Here is a 19,567-nt window from a genome sequence, read left to right on the forward strand (position 1 = left end):
ATGGTAGCAATGAAAACGTCGCCTCATTTAACAAAAAATGACACCTCACACATCTCCGTGCACCAAAGTATGAAAAAGTTATTAGCGTCTGAAGATGGCAAAAATTCATTTTTTTTTTTGTACATATTCGTTTAATTTTTGAAAATGTATTAAAACACAATAAAACCTATATAAATTTGGTATCACCGCGATCGCACCGAACCAAAGAATAAAGCTGAGGTGTTATTTTGAGTGCACAGTCAAAGTCGAAAAAACTGAGCCCACAAAAATGTGCCCACAATTTTTCCACATTTGGAATTTTTTTTCAGCTTCGCAGTACACGGCATGTTAAAATAAATAACATTACGGGAAAGTAAAATTTGTTACGTACAAAATAAGCCCTCACACAGGTCTGTACACATAAAAATGAAAAAGTTGGAGAGTGAGAAATGAGCCGAAAAACCCTGCGTCCTTAAGGGGTTAACAGCCTCAGGTAGCACTATGTTTACTAGCTAACAAACTCCATCACATGCAGGAGTATACAGCTGTCTAGCTAAGTGACTAAGCTACCCCCAGTCAGTAAAACATAATCTGGATCATATTTAACCCCTTAAGGATGAAGCCTGTGTGTACGTTAAGGGTCAGTCCTTTTTTTTTTTTTTTTTTTTTTATAAATTTGACCAGTGTATCTTCCTGTGGTAATAACTTTTCAACACTTTAAGATATCCCTGTGATTTTGAGATTGATTTCTCATGAGACATTGTAGCTTAACTTTTTAGACAGTCACACCACATTTTATTTTTTTTTTTCTTGTAGAAACCTTTTTCCATTGGTCTTCTTTTTATTTCCATTATTTTTTTTATGGATGTGAGAAGGTTTCAAGTATTCGTAGCAACTTATCAGGTTTTCTAAAGATTTGAAAAATGATAAATTTTTAGTGACTTTCGGTAATTCAGTTTGAAAGTGCCCTATAAAGGCTTTTGTAACAAATACACCCAAAAGTGACACCATTTTATGAACCTAATATCTCAACCTATTCAAAGTCTGTTAACCCTTTAATTATTTCTCCAGAAGCAAACAAAAATGGATTGGAAATTTTGAAATTTCAATGTTTGATTATGATTATTCTCCGAGTATGGCAATACCAGACTTGTGGATGTCAACTGCTGTTTCGTCGCACAGCGATGTCCAGAGCATGCTATTGGATTTTTGGCAGGCCAAATTGGCTACAAATGTTTTGTGGTGCCACAGTGTACTTTTTTTTTTAATCTAAAAATAGATACATACATTAAAAAAACAGATTACATGTGTCACACTGTAGCGGTCAATGATTACAACTTATTTTAGAGCATAATCAGATATTTAATGTTTTTCTTTGTTTGTACTGGAATCTAATACAGACATTTGATTACATTTTTATCTCAGGTACCCCTCCCCCCCCAAATCCCAATTCCCTCTCTGCCCGAGGATAGAGAAAAAAAAACCAAAAACAAAAAAAACCTCCCTTTTACTCTCTCCAAATTTCTTCCCATTCCTTCAACTTATAACGTTTATCGTAGTAAGGTTTTTGAAATGATTTCATTCTTTTGTGTAGGGCCAGCCGGTTGGCAAAGGTCAGGGCACGTTGTTCTTTCCATTTTCTCACAGTCAATATCTTTCTATCATAGACAACCTACAGATAATGGATTTTTGTATTCTAGATAGTAGTGGGGTGTCATCGTGTAAAAAATCGTAAAGAATTAATAACTCAATGGAGCATGGAATTGTGCATCCCAACAAATATTCAATCTTGTGATGTACCTCCTGCCAAACAGTGTGTATGTGGGGACATGCCCAACACATGTGAACAAGATTTGCTTCTAGATTCTTACATCGTGGACATGTAACAATCTCATTTATACTAGTTTTCTTAAATTTATTTAATAAAAGTGGAGTTCAGTACAATCTGTGAATAAAATTAAAGTGTATCATTCTATGATTCATGTTCAAAGAGTAGAGGGGAGTGTTTTGATACACTCCCTTCCATTGTTTTGCGTGAGCTGTACACCATCTCTTTCCCATTGTGCATTGTCTTTGAACAATAATTCCTTTGTGGTCTCTTTCAACAAGAATTTATATATTTTAGAAACTGTAGTTTTCCCTTTCCATCTAAAAAAAACATCTGATCAATTATCGTGTTTGTGTGAACTATAAAGCAAGTTTTATCCACCGTCTTTATATAAGCGTCCCTCAGTTGTGCATAATTAAAAAAAAAAAATCCTTCCTATTCTAAATAGTGTATCTATATCTCTAAACGCTAATAGTGCCCCATTATCAAAAAGTTGGGAAATCTTTGTGATGCTCATTTTAATCCACGCATTCACATCGGTCATTTTCCACACCTCTTTTAGATTTTTGTTATACCACAACGGAGTGAACTCTAGAGCACCTTTCAGAGCTGCTATTTTTTTAATACATTTCCAGCTTTCGCTGACCAATCTGTGGATGGGGAGGTTTTTAGTAGCTCTGCCCCCTAATTGTCCTGTTTCGCAAAGCTCAAAAAAGGGCATCTTACCCTGCATTTTCCCTGACAGTGTTGCGAAGGCCTCCGAGCTCCACCATTTTGACATAAAACATACTTTAGCAGCAATAAAATATAACCTAAAATTAGAGATTGTGAGTCCACCGTCTCTATTGCTTTTATATAGGTATTTTATTTTGATGCGGGCTGCCTTTTCTTCCCCAAATAAGCTCATTACATAGTCTCTCTATTAACCTAAAGAGTTTTTCCTCAATCCATACTGGGGCAGCCGTTAGAATGTATAGTAGTTGTGGCAGGACTACCATTTTTAGTAAGCCAATTCTGTCTGCTCAAGTGAGGGGGAGTTTTACCCATATCGAGATCTTAGATCTTATCTTTGAAATTGTTGGCAATAGGTTAAGTTCTGTATATTTATTGATATCAGCCGAAATCCGCACCCCCAGATATTCCATGGAAGATTGTGGTTCTATTACATGAAGACCACAGTGGTTAATGTTTTAACATTTTTCTAATGGTAATAACGCTGTCTTTTGCCAGTTAATTTGTAAGCCAGAATGCCTTCCAAATTCTTGAATCAATCCCATAGCTATAGGGATAGAAGTGCCTGAGTTCCCTAGGCACAATAGCATGTCGTCGGCAAAGAGCAGAATTTTGTCACTCTTGCCTTTACACCCAAAACCTACTATTGTGTCGTTAGATCTAATTTATATATAGAGGTTCTATAAAGATATTAAACAGAAAGGGCGAGAGGGGACAGCCCTGACGAGTTCGCCTGTTGAGGTCAAATTTATCTGAGACATGTTCATTGGTCAGGATCATAGCCACAGGTTCTTTATATAATAATTTAACCCAAGATATGTATTGGTCACCTAGCCCCATTTTGTGCATGACCATCCATAGGAAGGGCCATTCCACCCTGTCGAATGCCTTAGTTGCATCCAATGACAGGATGGAGTGCCCCCCTACCCCTGAGCCCAACTGGATATTCAAGAACAACCTATCCAAGTTGTCTAGCCTTATTGCTAATAATTTAGCGAAAATTTTAACGTCCGTGTTTAATAGGGATATCGGTCTGTATGATTCCTTTTCTATTTTTTCTTTACCTTTTTTTAGGGATAAGGACAATCAAGGCCTCCATCATGGATTTAGGTAGTTTCCCCTGGGAAATACTGGTGTTTAATACTTCCAAAAATAACGTGAGTAGAGTATCGCTATATCTTCTATATACCTCAAATGGAGAGTGATCTCCTCCAATGAAAAGGGGCAATTTAATATTTCCTTTTCTATTGTCGTAACTTGAGGTAAAGGTATTTTAGCTACATACTCCTCCAGTTGGATTTGTTCTATTTTTGACTCAGAAGCGTATAGGCTGGAAAAAAATTCCACAAAAACCTCACTGATAGACTCGTTTGAGTTTACTAACTGACCCTTCTCATTTCGCAGCTGGTAGATGCGTTTGCTTTCGCCTTGGTTTTGTACCAGTTCGGCAAGCAGCTTTCCTGGTCTTCCTGCCTCAATGTAATGCCTTTGTCCTTGAAAAAACACCCTCTGCTGTACCTTTTCCCCTATATATTTATCATAATCAATTCTACTATTCCTGAGAGCCTCCATTCTGTTCTCTGAGGGGGAGTTATTATATTCTTCCTGTGCTTTCTCCATTTTTTTTTTTAAGTGCCTCTTCTTTCAAACGATAAGATCTCTTCTTGCATTTAATTTTATATTGCCACCATGCCCTCATGTGCATTTTGGATCTCATCCCTCACCTCTTGGTCGTTTGCTAGAAGTGTGAACCAATGGGGGTTGATCTTCGGGGGTCTCCCCCTATTTGCTTTTACAATTTCTAATTCTAGAACCATCATGGCGTGGTTCGAACGAATGGCCAGCTCATATTTAATTTTTTTGATATTGGGAAGGGCACTGTCAGATACTAATATTATATCAATTCTAGACATTACCATAAGATTTTGAGAAGCCGGAGAATGCTTTTTTGTCTCCATGTTTAATGCGCCAAACATCCCTTAGATGCATTTCAGTACAAAATTTAGAAAGTGGGGATGTGTTCACGTCACAAACTCTGTCGCTAACCCTATCTACGGATGGGTTCATGACTCAATTGAAGTCACCAAAAATATAAAGTGGGCATCCACCTTTTGATTCCATAAATGCTAACAGGGCCTTCAATACCTCAAGGGAAAATGGAGGGGGGATATAAACAAGAGCAAACATACAGGTCATTCCACTCATTTTCCCATATAGAAAGATATATCTGCCCTCGGGGTCGATTTTGTTTGAAATTATTTGGAAATCAACTGAGTTGTGTATAAATACACTAATCCTTGAATAGGTGGAAAATACCGAGTGAAATTCCCTTATTGCCCACTTCCTACTGATCCTATTTATAGTTTCCCTATCCAAGTGGGTTTCTAATAAACATTATTGCAGGTAGGTGTCTTTGAACTATATCAAATACTACCCTTCTCTTAATCCTATCCCCCAGTCCTCGCCCATTCCATGTGACCCCTGATATCATTTATGGTTGTATCTGTAGCAAAAGAGGGGGGACCTGGAGACCGGATAGCGAAGAGAGCAAGACCCATAAAAGAAACACAACGATACAAAAAAAATAAATAAATCAAACCCCCCCTCCCCGGGCAGACCACCAAACCCCCTCCAAGTCCCTCCCCGTCCTCCCCACAACCCAAATGTATACAGTACCCTGTAATACTCTTCTCCCCTAGCAATCTCACAGAGCCACCTCATCCCCTCGCTCACAACAAAAACGAAGGGACCTCAACAATACTAAATTAGAGTGACAACATAGAGGATCATTACAATCCCTTAGTTCTACCCATTGAAACCCTTCTTCCAGGTGGAGAAAAACACAGTTCTCCCCTGATATATCACTCGCAACTTGGCAGGAAACAGTAATGAATAAGATACATCTTTTTCAGCTAACCTTTTCTTTAGATCTACGAACCCTCAATGTCTCCCTGGAGAAATCTGGATAAGCTGATATTTTAGACTCGTTATAGGATACTTCCTCCTTGTTTCTTCGCTCCCTTAGGACCGTATCCCTGTCTCTAGAGCATAGGAGTTTAATCAAAATTGTACGAGGGGGGGAACCAGGAATAGGTCGGCGACCAGGGACCCTATGGGCCCGTTCGATAACAAATGTTGGGGATATTTAATCTTTACCCAGGGTTTCAGTCAGCCAGGATAGTATAAATGACCCTGTGTCCTTTTGTTCTACCCCTTTTGGGAAACCCACTAATCGAATTTTTGATCTTCTTGATCTATCTTCTAGGTCAATAATCTTGTCCCTTTTCTCAGCTTCTATTTTTGTTATTTTTTTAATGGTATTTCTCGGATGATTCCTCAATTTTGCGTAATCTATCACCTTGATCTTTAATATGCTCTCTAATTTTATTCTTCCCGTATACATGAGATATCATTTCTTGTAACCTCCAATTGGCCTTTTAGCCCCTCCATTGCCGTATTGGTTTTATTAACGGCTGCAAGTATTTCATCCCAAATGGCTGGGGTACTTTCGCATCTTTCTTCTCCCTCTGCTTCGAGAGTGGAGAGTCTCGACCCTAGCTCTGGGTCCTTAGGATTTTTAGAATTTTTCCCTGGTGGGGTTTTTAAAAATTTATCTAGCTTAGATGTATTTTTCTCTCTAGGAGAACTAACCCCCCCCAGATTTACGTGCACTCTTAGGCGGCAGATCAGACAAATAGGTCAGTTAATATGTGGCGGAGCTCCAAAAAATTTTAACCCAGCGCACATCCACCATAGGTGACACTTGCAGATATACTCTGTAGAGGGGGAACCTCTATCTCTTAACCACTTAGGGAGTTGATTGTAAGAGCAAAGGAAGGGCAAAAAACCACAAATATTAAATCACAGAGCAGTCCTTTTGTTCAAGAACACAGTCTTTCTTTTCCTCTTATGGCGGGGCAACCCCCACAGAGGGCACAGCACAGGAGGGTACCACAAACCGAGACCTTCCGTATGGTTTCTCCAGAAGATGCCAACAGGTCAACAGAGTGTTTTCTGCGGGAACAATTCCCTCAGACAGTTCCTAGGTCAAAGTCACATAGGAAAAAGCTCTAGAAGCGACCACAAGCTGCTTAACAAACTGTTGGTCATCGAATAGCAATATACAGCTTAGTCTGCTCCCAGCACATCCACCATAGATGAAACTTACGGATAGATACTGTAGAGAGAGGGCCTCTATCCCTTAACAGCTTAGGGAGATGGTTATGAAAGCAAGGGAAGGGCAGACAAACACAAATATTAAATCACAGGGCAGTCCTTTTGTTCAGAGGGACCGTCTTTCTTTTCCTATTGTGGCGGGGCAACCCACACAAAATGCACAATACAGAGGGGTACAACAAACGGAAACCCCTCGTATGGTTTCTCCAGAGGATGCCAACAGGTCAACAATGTGTTTTTGCTGGAACAAATCCCTCAAACAGTTCCTAGGTCAAAGTCACATAGGAAAAAGCTCTAGGAGCGACCACATGCTGCTTAACAAACTGTAGGTCCTCAGACAGCAATATACAGCTTAGTCTGCTCCCTTGGAGCCCAACCGTGTTCACAAGCAAAAGTTTAACAGGGTACCACAGAGGGCCTCAGCCACCTCCAAAAGGGCAGTTAAGGCTTGCCTTACCGGGCTTCAGGCTTTTCTCGTCTGGAGTGGCAGCGGAACTTTCCTGTACTTTTCCCAGGAGGGACTCACTTATATTCGCTGTATCCCTGCAGAAAATCCCGGGTCAGCCAAACACGAGTCCTCCGGGCAGCAGCAGTGTCCTCCGAAGTGACCTCCCTGACGGGCCACCAACCTCTGACTTCACAGTGGGCTGTCGCCTCTGGGCACCGCCTCGGTCCTCCGTGCTCTGTCGCCAGCTACTCAGCCTTTTTTTGGAGGCTTCCAAGCCACAGCGGGATGATGCGACCAGCAGCTATCGGAGGGGGAAAGGTTCAGTGGGATCCGTCCAGTCTGTCCCGGGGTCCAGTAGTTGAGCGTCCGCCAGCACGAGGGGAGAGGAGGCGGCTCCGGGAGCGCGGCGTGTTACGTCATGCCGCACATGCTCTCTACTCTGCTCGTGCCACAGTGTACTTAAAGAGCCTCTGAAGTAACAGTACAATCTCGCGACAAGCAAGCAGCGCTCGCGTCCTATATATTGCTAAGCTCTATATAGTGCTAAGGGGTTAAAGAAAAGTCACACAACATCCTACTGGTTAAAGGGGTATTCTCATCTGGGCATTCAGTTTAGTTTATCTGCCATATATAAACATTTCTTAATCAGATGTTATAAAAAAAAAAAAAAAAAAAAAAAAAAACATGTCCTTGTGTGAAGATAATTTCTTATTAATGTAGTCATATGGTCCCTTTAAAACAAGACTAACACCTTGGATACGGCCACTTGATGCTGGAGTGATTGCACAAAGAAACAAATGGTTTATGCAGGTGAAAAGGGCGGGAATGACTACATGTCCCGCAGCCGGCCTGTGGTAATGAACACTGAAGCCAAGCGGTCGGGCAGGAGTCAATAGCACATGTCTGGCCACTGCTGCCAAAAAGTGAGGTGGTCGTATCCGAGGGCGCTATCTAGTTTCTAAGGGACAACATGGCTACATTTATGAAAAATTATCTTCATACAGGAACTTTTTTTTTTTTTAATAACATCCAATTGAAGAAATGTTTACATATGGCAGATGAATTAAATGTAAATGTCCAAATGGGAATACCCCTTAAAGTAAGAGAATGCCAAGTGTCAGCCCGACAACATGTTGCACCTGCGAATTGGCTTCATCAGGAGTTAGGGCTAAATAGATATCAAAGACCCTAGTTTTCATACCACCTTTTAGGCTATGTTTTGCAGCATTTCTTTATAAATTAGCTAGTGGTGTGACCACACGCTCAGTTTTTCAGATGCAGTTTTTGATGCCCAAACCAGCAATGAAGTAAAAGTAGGAGGAAAAGTAACACCTTTAAATTATTTGTCTCAACCCATTATAATCCACATTTGCTTTTGGCTCCAAAAACTGCATCTGAAAAACTGAACATGTGGACGCACCCTCAGTGGTAGTGCAAAATGTCAATAAAAAAAAGTTGTCCAATCCACTCACTGTCCAGCTGTTAGCAGTGCTTGAAAGTACAATCCAATTTCTAATCTGACGTTTATGATGACAGAGGGGCTTGTACAAGGCCGGATTAAGATTGATGGGGGCCCCTGGGCACAAAATCTGGTGGAGGCCCCCACTGAGTGTAGCGTGCATACATGTCGTCCTCACTATCCACTATCCCAGCAGTAACAAAGCTACATACAGCCGCCTCATCCCCAGTAACACAGCTACATACAGCCGCCTCGCCCCCCAGTAGCACAGCTACATGCAGTCCCATGTAACCTACACCTCAGCCAAACCAGCCATGCAGTCCCATGTAACATACACCTCAGCCACATCAGCCATGCAGGCCCATGTATACATATATACAGCCTCTGACCCCATGTGTGGTGGGGTTGTCGCAGGGGGCCCCTGGGGGGGCAAGATGGTGGGGGCCCCGGGGCTCGAGCCGCACCTATAATCTTGCTCTGGGCTGTAATCAGGATAGCTTACTAACACTACAGAGAATACTGTGCAACACTACTCAAATGGCGCACTGAAAAGTCCTTCCAGAATAAAATAGAGCTAGCACAGCACATACGTGGTGGGACTACGTATGATTGGTGTGATCATGCAAGATGATCACACATAGACTACATAGGATGCAGGAAGGGATCATGTAGGTTGATGTGAGTAGTATGACACAGCATTGTGCTCCTCTCTCCAGCGAATCCAAAGGTATAATGGCATAGCTGGAGAGCGGGAATGCACTAAAATATTTTTTTTTACTGTAAAAACTATGTAATTGGTCAGTCAGATTTGGCAAATCCCAGCGATAGGCGGACGGGATGGCTCCTGTTGGCTGGGTGACATCGGCAAGAGGTTCCCCTGCTTGTGTCACCCAAGTTTCATTGCAATATCACAATAAGTAATGCGTCCATGGTGTACTATTACGGCATGTAGCACTATCTGGAGTAGGTCTTTTGGCCACTGTTCATTAACCTTAATATTGACAATGGAGAAACATGAGTACATAAAGTGTACATAACACATTTTTCACCACTACTTCACTGTTGAACAATCAGTCTGTGTACTTAACCTATTATGGTTTTTACTAATGTTGCCAATCTATTTGTCTGTTTTTAGTTACTTCTGATCACATAACAGAAATTGGAACTGAGAGGATGCCTATTTCAGATTCACTTCATGAGTCTCGGTCTGATAGTTTAATAAGAAGCTCCACAGATTTTTTGTTGGTGCCTTCGGACACAAAACCGAAGCTGATGACACCTGATGCTTTCATGATGCCCTGTGTGACAGTTCAACAGGTAAATACTTTTATTTTATTTCAGTTTGACTGCAAATGTTAATCACATTATTAGAAACTAGAGTCCCATATTCTGGTTCAAGTCCACTATGTGGTTATTTGGATTAGTCTGTTTCAGGAGTTGCACTAAAAAATTTTATAGCAAAGTAAAACTTTATTTGCTATTATTAAATATTGTGTAAGCCAAGTTTCTTAGCATGAAAAATGTGCTGAAACCAAACTCCGCTTATACATGAGTGACGAAAAAGTCTTGCTAAGAGCGCCTGCGTCTCATAGTCAAAAGGATACAGCACTGCCAAACCCTCCTTACTTCTCGTAATGGAGATCTGGTGAAACCCTGATAAAGCATTTCACCCGATGAGAATTACGCTCTCTTCTTGCTGTCCCGACATGTAAGAAACAGGACCTGCAATGATATCATCAGGTCATAAGTCTTAAAGGGATTCTGTCAGCAGAAATTAACACCTTCCAGATCTTTTTTTTTTCATGACCCAGTGTGGTAGAATCATCCAGAAAATTAACTTTGAATTGAAAAGTAAACTGGTTGTATAAAGTCAAGGAGGCAGAGATTTTAACACTGAAGTCAAGCTTTCTCTTCTGCAGAAAGCCCTCTTCATTGTAATTGATGGTCCTGTATCCAGAGACAACACTAAATAGATCTCCTGAAGTCTTATGCATGATGTCAGGAGGCATTCAGAGCTTTCCTATCTTGATTTAGTGTAACTGTCATTTAAAAAAAAACTTTTGATATGTTGTAGAGCAGGTGATTTTAAGCCCCTATGCAATTGGATTAGTTACCTTAATCTTGCTCCTTTCTCTTGTATTCTGCAGCTCTGAGATGACCCTAGATGTCAGTAATCTCTCGTATAGCTGTTGCTAGGGACACTGTCTTCACAAAGTAGCTGACTACGGAGCTAGATACACGCCTTCATTTCTCTCACTGCAATCAGCTGATTACCTCATGTCTCAGTGCTCCAGCAGTCATGTGCCCTAATTAATGTAGTAACAAAACACCTACACTTATCTCCCCCTCAGATTTCTCTACACTTGTGTATAAACAAACAATCCACACGTTCAGAAACTGCACATCGATCACATCCCCCCCTTCCCCATCACCTTACACTCTACTGCAGGAAGTGGCAGGAGAGACTCTCCAAGTCTTAAAGCTGTCCTCTCGTGTGCAGTGCTGAAGTTTTACCTAGGTAGGTAGGTACATAGATGGATATATATTTATATATGGAAATATAGAATATTTCTTGAATATAGAAATATATTCGAAAATAGATCTGAGTAGAAAATAGATAGATATGAGATAGATAAATATGAGTGATAGATAGCTATGGTGTCACTGGTCTGCAGTCGCGCTTGTGATTAGGTAACAGGAGTTAGGTCCCACCTTTCTGATTGTAGTTTTTTTGAGAGCTGGAAACTATGGTTGCTATGGGCCAAAAGAGGAACTAAATGAGGATCAAGAGGCAAAGTACTTTGACCCCTTAACTCCAAAGCCACTTTTTACCTTCCTGACACGGGCCATTTTTTAAAATCTGACGTGTCTATTTAAGTGGTTATAACTATGGAACGCTTTAATATACCCAGTTGATTTTGAGATTGTTTTTTCGTGACACATTTTACTTCATGTTGGTTGAGAAATTTAAGCAATATGTTTAGTATTTATTTATGAAATGGAAATTTGGTGAAAATTTTGAAAAAAACTATGTTTTCCAAATTCAAAGTTTTCTACTTTTTAGAAAGTTTGTCATATCACTAAAATATCTTGATAACTAACATTTTCCATATGTCTGATTTAACTTGGCATCATTTTTCAAACCTCTTTTCCTTTATTTAGGATGTAAGGAGGCTTATAACCTTTTGTGCAATTTTTCAGATTTTAACAAAAATCATCAAAACCTGCTTTTGGAGGGTCAATTTTATTAGAAGTGACTTTTTAAGACCCACATGACAGAAACTCCCCACAAATAACACCATTTTAGAAACTACACCCCTCCATTTTTTTTTTTTTAACCCTGTGAGCGTTTCATGAGGGTGAAAGATAAATGAAAGTGAAATTACATAAATGTATTTTCATCTTACAATAGATTCATTGAACACTAAAATTTGCACCTTCACAATGGGTTAAAAAGGAAAATGCAATTTACAATGTTTAGTAAAATTCCTCCTGAGTATGGCAATACCCATTTTGCCACTGTACCCTGCACAGGGAGGCACTTGGAAGGCAAAGAACGTTGTTTCGTTTTTGGAGGGCAAATATGGCTGAAAAAGTTTTCATGTGTCAGGATGCACTTGGAGAGCCCTAATGGTACCAAACCGGGAGAACCCACATCATGATTTTTGGGCTGTTTGTCTCCCGTGGCAGGAGCTGGGCACAATATGACATAATGGATATTTTGTACTATGCACTATCCATTATGCATCATCCTTGGGGTCCACCTGTGGGCTTAAAATGCTTACTACACTCCTAGCATGAGTTGATTTCATTTGTCACTACAAAGACACATTTGAGAAAACAATGCAATTTTTACACTGACCCATTCACTTTCTATTACATTTGGGCCAGCATCTTAGGGGTTAAAATGCTCATACAACCCTAGAACAATACTTTAAGGGGTGCCCTTTCCTAAAATGGGGTCACTATTTGGGGGCTTCTATTGCACTGGTACCTCAGGGGCACCGTGTGTTCTAAAAGCTAAATTTTGCTTGTCCCTTCTCAGCCCTGCCGTGTGCCCAGTCTGTCAATTATTGGCACATGTGTGATATTGCTGTACTCTGGACAACCCGCAGAATGATTTTTGGGGTGATTATCTAAATTGCCATGGGATGGGTTAGGCACTAAAATGAAATTTTTACGATAAAAATGCAATTTTTACTATTCACCATTTACTTTGCATTCAATTTTGACCTGCATGTTGGGGGTTAAAATTCTCACCACAACCCCAGATGAATTCTTTGAGGGGTCTAGTTTCCGAAATGATGACATCTTACTGTACTGTCTCTTCAGGGGCTCTTCAAGTACACTGTGGCACCATAAAACATTTGAAGCCAAATTGGGCTTCCAAGAACCCAATAGAACTAACTCTATTCTGGACATGGCTGTGCGACGAAAAAGCATTTGACATCCACATGTCTGGTATTGCCGTACTTGGAAGAAGCAGGGCAAAAATTTTGGCATGTATATTTGCCACAACTTCCTTCTGAATGTGTCCATTTTAGGGCTAAATGAGAAAAATCGTAATCAAAAATTTAAATTTTGAAATTTCTAATCCATTTTTGTCTGCTTCCGGAAAAATATTTAAAGGGTTAATAGACTTCTAAAATGCTGATTTGAATAGGTTGAGATGTTAGGTTCATAAAATGGTTTCACTTGTGGGGGCATATAGTACAAAAACCTCTGTAGGGCACTTCCAAACTGAATTGGTGACCAAAAATTTAGCATTTTTCAAATTTAAAGAAAATCTGAGAATTTGCTACTAAGACTTGAAACCTTCTCATATCCGTAAAAATAATGGAAACATGAAATAAAGAATGGAAATAAAAAGCAGACCAATGGCAAAAGGTTTGTACCAAAAGAAATTTGTGGTGTGACTTTGTCTAAAAAGTATAACATTTGAAAATTGTAATTTTTTTCAAATTTTTCCTAAATTTGTGAATTTTTACCCCCCAAAATAGGAACGGATCACCAAAATGATACTACTAATATAAACTGCAATGTTTCACGAGAAAATATTCTCAAAAGCGCAAGGATATCTTAAAGCGTTAAAAAGTTAATACCACAGGAAGCAACACTGGTCAAATTTGTAAAAAAAAAAAAAAAAATGACTGAGCCTTAACCTACAAACAGGCTGCGTTCTAAAGGAGTTAAAGGAAACCTACCACTTTAAAATGCCACTTATAACCCACAAATACCTTGCAACAGCTCAGGGTGAGCTGATGCCGGAGCATATCTTGACTATTTGCAGAAACCGCTGTATTCTGTTTAAAACCATTTAATTCGATATATTCCAACCCCCTTTCGGCGCACCACGATATGTGCTGTGCGGACCATGCACGCGCCTTATCATGAGCTGCCGGTGACATCACTAAGTTCTCGGGCACACTCGCGCCTGCACAACATCAAATTATCACGGCCGGCTTCGGACAGATGCGCGCATGGTGCGCACAGCATACATTGTGGTGCGCCGAAGGGGGGTTGGAATATAACAAATAAAACTGTTTTAAACCGAATACAACAGTTTCTGCAAATAGTCTAGATATGCTCCGGCATCAGCTTACCCTGAGCTGTTGCAAGGTATTTGTGGGTTATAAGTGGCATTTTATTTCAATCAATTTATTAGGATTTTAAAGTTTTTCCATATACCGTATATACTCGAGTATAAGCCGACCCGAGTATAAGCCGAGGCCCCTAATTTTACCACGAAATACTGGAAAAACCTATTGACTCGAGTATAAGCCGAGGGTGGGAAATGCATTGGTCACAGCCTCCCCAGTATATAGCCAGCCAGCCCCTGCCCCAGTGTATATAGCCAGCCAGCCCCTGCCCCAGTGTATATAGCCTTCCAGCCCCTGCCCCAGTGTATATAGCCTTCCAGACCCTGCCCCAGTGTATATAGCCTGCCAGACCCTGCCCCAGTGTATATAGCCTGCCAGACCCTGCCCCAGTGTATATAGCCTGCCAGACCCTGCCCCAGTGTATATAGCCTGCCAGACCCTGCCCCAGTGTATATAGCCTGCCAGACCCTGCCCCAGTGTATATAGCCTGCCAGACCCTGCCCCAGTGTATATAGCCTGCCAGACCCTGCCCCAGTGTATATAGCCTGCCAGACCCTGCCCCAGTGTATATAGCCTGCCAGACCCTGCCCCAGTGTATATAGCCTGCCGCCACTGGCGGACAGATCGCACAGAAGATATACAGGGGTCGCCGGAAAGGCGAGTTTAGATATATTTATTTTTTTGACTCAAGTATAAGCCGAGTTTGGGTTTTTCAGCACATTTTTTTGTGCTGAAAAACTAGGCTTATACTCGAGTATATAAGGTACTTACATCGTATAAACGCATAACAATAACAAATACAACAGTTATATATATATATATATATATATATATATATATATATATATATATAATAATAATACAGTAACAGTAGGTGTCCGTAAGGGAAGAGAGAGGTATGCCAGGATAGGCTTTAATATTACGTATTGTAGTGATGGTATTATCTTCCTCAGCTATGTCCGAGTGAAAACATTTGTGCAAATTCACAGATTGAAGTCCAGTGTATGAGTGTGTCCATACCTATGTATCAATCAAGATAAAGCTCATGAGAGTGAGTACTGAGTACCCGTAAAAATGGAAGATGGAAGAAAGGTATCAACCACTGCATTCTGTCTCTGCGCTCCTCTTGGGTGCTGCTGTTCTGCCATCAATGTGGTGATGAAACACCGGAGTTAGAGGCCCCCGACAATACAAGGAGGATTCTGTAAAACTAGGGCACCCATTAACATTTGGTCAGGACATGAGGAAGACATTTAACAAAAAGTATGAGGATAACACAAGAGGCATACGGAGGAAGGGGACAGATAGTAAAAGGAGTACCGTGCAACTAAGAGAACATGGTCTATGTGTCAACACCTAGGAGGTCTCTGAATCTCTGGGATTCCCGAAAAATCATTCAAGGCTGCCACAATTTTATATGCTTCTTGGTCGTGCCGAGAGTGTCCGCCATTAGCTCCTCCATACGGGAAATGGCTAGGAGCGCTTGGGCCCAATCAGAGATTGACGGTGGAGTAGTAGTGCGCCACCTGCGAGGGATGACTGTGTGGGCCACTATGAGGAAAAACCTCAGCAGGGAACCTTTCTGTTTCTTTATAGTACTTGGGAGGATGGAGAGCAGAGCAACCTCCGGGGTTTTGGGGGCAAATATGCCAGTCACGGAAGATGATACCTCAAACACCTGGTTCCAGAAATTGGTGATTTTATGACATGTCCACCAAATGTGTCATGTCACCCCTCTCCCTTTCGCATCTCCAACACGTGTCCTGAATTGAGGGGTAAATTCAGTGCAGCAGGGCTGGGACCCTATACCACCTGGAAAGGATTTTATAGTTTCTCTCTTGTGCAGTGCATGCTATTGAAAGTTTGTGTGTGAACAGAAACGCCTTGTCCCAGTCCCTAGGAGACAATGAGATGTTCAAATCATTAGCCCATTTGTCAAGGAAGGGCGGCGGAGAACTATCTGATTCTTTTATGAGGAGGCCATAGATCTGTGAAATGCAATGCTCTGGAGGGGGATTCGTGCAGAAGAAAGTCTCGAATGGGCTTAATGGGGCATTGAAGACAGCGGTCCTTTAAGGAATGCTCCCAGCTGAGTCATTTGCAACCATGAAAGTTTGGAGCAGGAGGGTAAGCCAAATAATTCTGTATGCAATGGAATTGGTACCTCTCCAAGGATATCATGCATGCGTATATCTTCATGGTTGGAACGACCCAAGAATCTGGTTCTAGAAAAGGCTGGTTGGAAGTCCGGGTTGTAGAATAATGGCGTGAGGGGGCTAAAGGATCGGGACAAAACTTTTCGTTGGACAAGGGATCTCCATAGTTTTAGGGTCCTGGCCAGGAATAGGGTTTGGAGTTCTATTTTAATCTGTTGGGACGATACCCAAGGTAGCACGCGGATGGGAATAGGGGAACTATATTGTTCTAGTCTTACCCACTGTTTGGTATGTAGGTGGTAGTGCCAATCTATCAACCGTACTAGGACTGAGGCTTGATGTTAGGTTCTAAAATCTGGTAGGCCTACCCCTCCTGTTTATTTTGGTTTAATCAGGGTTCGCCAACCAGTACACGGGTGAGAGGTCCCCCAAATGAGCTGCAATATGGCGGAACGAAATGACTTGAAGAATGAGGATGGTGGGGTTATCGGAGCTCCCTGGAAGAGGTAGAGGAAACTGGGCAGGATGTCCATTTTTATTACGTTGATTTGGCTGAACCAAATTCCTATTGTTTGAAATAAGGTCCTTCAGAGTGCGTTCTAGTAGAGGTAAGTAATTAAAGGAAACCTACCACTTGAAGTGGCAGGTTTCAGATGGAAATACCGAGCACCAGCTCAGGGTGAGCTGGTGCCGGAGCATATTCTTGTTAGTGTTTTAAACCGCGGTATCGCGGCTTAAAACACTTTTTAAACGTTATAGCCGGCGCAGGGAGGTACGCGCTCGGCGTTTACCATGCACGTGACCGTGCGCGCGGCTACATAGGAAGTGAAGGAGAGCCGCGCGCATGGTAAGCGCCGAGCGCGTACCTCCCTGAGCCTGCTATAAAGTTTAAAAAGTGTTTTAAACCGCAATACCGCAGTTTAAAACACTAACAAAAATAAGCTCCGGCACCAGCTCACCCTGAGCTGGTGCTCGGTATTTCCATCTGAAACCTGCCACTTCAAGTGGTAGGTTTCCTTTAAGGACATATATTTTTGAGAGGTCTGTGGGGACTTGAATTCCTAGGTATTTAATGGATGCAGGGCGCCAGCGGAATGGGAAATGTTCTTTCTCCATTTGGAAATCGTCTGCTGGAAGAGAGATATTTAAAGCCTCAGATTTGTTGAAGTTAATTTTAAAGTTGCTCAACCGGCTATAGGTCTCAAGCTCCCTGAGAAAGGATGGTAGCGAAATCCTTGGCTGAGAAATTTTTAACAGCAGATCATTCGCAAACCATGCTGCTTTATAATGGCGCTGCCCAACTTGGATGCCCTGTATTGCAGGATTATTCCTAATGGCGTTAGCCAGATGCTCCTTCACTATCACATATAGGAGGGGTGAAAGAGGGCATCCTTGGCGTGTGCCATTTCTAATATGGATTGGAGCCGAGTAAAAGCCATTTGCTCTGGCCCTGGGACAATTATAGAGGGCCAGGATTCTCCCCAAGAACTTTGGACCCAAGCCCAATCGAGAGAGAGCTCTGGACAGAAAGCCCCAGTTCACCCTGTCAAAGGCTTTTTCTGGGCCTGCGCCATTAAAAGTAATGTATTGTTTAAATTATCCCTAGCGTCAGGTCCACGTTTAAGAGCAAAATAGGCCTGTAGCTGGCCGTTGAAAGAGGGTCTTTGTCTGGTTTCAGAAGGACACGGATGTTGGCCTCCAAAGACTGCGGATGGAAGGCGATGTCGGGAGAGATGGTGTTGAAAAACTTTGTTGAGAATGGGGTAAGAGCCTCTATAAACATCTTATAAAAGGCTGGAGAGAACCCAGAAGATGTGTTCTTAATGGCAGTGAGAATTTCGTCAGCACTAAAGTCTGATTCCAAAGCCTAAATTGCCTCCTCATCAATAGGGGGCATGGCAGTGTCTCTGATATGTCTCTATTTTCTCTAACGATGAGGCTGGGTCGAGATCAGCTAGCTGTCCCTTTATATTATATAGTCGGGAGTAGTATTCGCCGAATTCTGCGCTAATATTGACTGGGTTGTGTCTAATCTTGCCCCCTGCTGTTTTGATACGGGGAATGTATGTCATCTGGGGGATGTGTGTAGGAACCGCGCAAGTGAGTGCCTTTCCACTTGTTAGAATGCACATACAGGTGGCTTTTGAACTGCATTCTCTGCGCCAGGGATTTCCTGTCTAGTAAAGCCCTAATCTTGTCCCTAGTAAGTATTAGATCTGCTAAGACCTCAGGGCTCTGGTTCGACTTATGCCTGGATTCTAATTGATGCAACTGTTGCAGTAATGAGGTGAGTTCTCATTTAAGTTCCTCCCACTTCATTGGGAGAACTTCTAGACAAATTCTTGGGAGAACATGCATGATTCAAATGTGTTTTTTATGTCCTGTACACAGAGCACATCTTTTAGCAGATGATCATTCAGGCGCCAAGACCAAGGTCTCTTGGCAATTGAAGTGATGGTGACCGATAAGTAGAATGGCGCATGATCTGACAAAACAATGTTGCCTATAGAGGCCGTTGGCTCCCACGAGAGAGCCCTGTGTTGGATGAGGAAAAGTCTATGCGACTGTACGAATCATGCGCCGGGGAATAATGGGTATAATCCTTATCTTTAGGGTGCAGGATCCGCCAGATGTCAACCAATTGAAGATTATGCAAATCCTTTTTAAAGGAACCCAAGTGACGCAGTGGGTTATAGCTCCCTTCCGAAGAGGTATCTAACCTGACATCTAAAGGGAAGTTATTCTCCCGCAAGCACTAGCACCCCCTCCGAGAACACCGCTAACTCGTGCAATATCTTCCTACCGGCTGTGACAGGGGCTCGATTAGGCAGGTATAGGTTTGCAAATGTAACAATTTGTTCAAAGATTTGTAGTTTGATAAATGCATATCTGCCTGCCTCATCTATTCGCTCGCCCAGGACAACATGCGGGAGAGTACGATGGACCGCAATCGACACGCCCCCTAGGGCGTGGGTCGGGGTTGGAGCTGGTGAATCAGGTGTTAAAATATCGGTTTCTAATCGCAGGGAAGTGTCCTGTTTTAAAATGTGTCTCTTGCAGGAAGAGACCGTTTCTGGGGGACATTTAACCCTCGTGCGTTCAAAGACCCAAGTTTCACAGTCGCCATGTGTGAGAAATAAACAGGTCCCTGTCGTATGAGTTCTTTAAACAGGGTGGGGGCAGGGGGTT

General features: G+C 41.9%; 1 protein-coding gene across 2 annotated transcripts in view; it reads left to right on the forward strand.

Annotated features, from left to right (window-relative positions):
- EDC4 (enhancer of mRNA decapping 4) overlaps positions 1-19,567 on the forward strand; it is a 688,366-nt gene that overhangs the window by 337,173 nt on the left and 331,626 nt on the right. For both annotated transcript variants that reach the window (XM_072117764.1, XM_072117765.1), the window contains exon 15: positions 9,758-9,939. In XM_072117764.1, coding sequence (XP_071973865.1) covers positions 9,758-9,939 — 182 coding nt within the window. The remainder of the gene's footprint in view (positions 1-9,757; positions 9,940-19,567) is intronic.

Source organism: Engystomops pustulosus, chromosome 7, assembly GCF_040894005.1.
Source record: "Engystomops pustulosus chromosome 7, aEngPut4.maternal, whole genome shotgun sequence".
Lineage (NCBI taxonomy): Eukaryota > Metazoa > Chordata > Amphibia > Anura > Leptodactylidae > Engystomops > Engystomops pustulosus.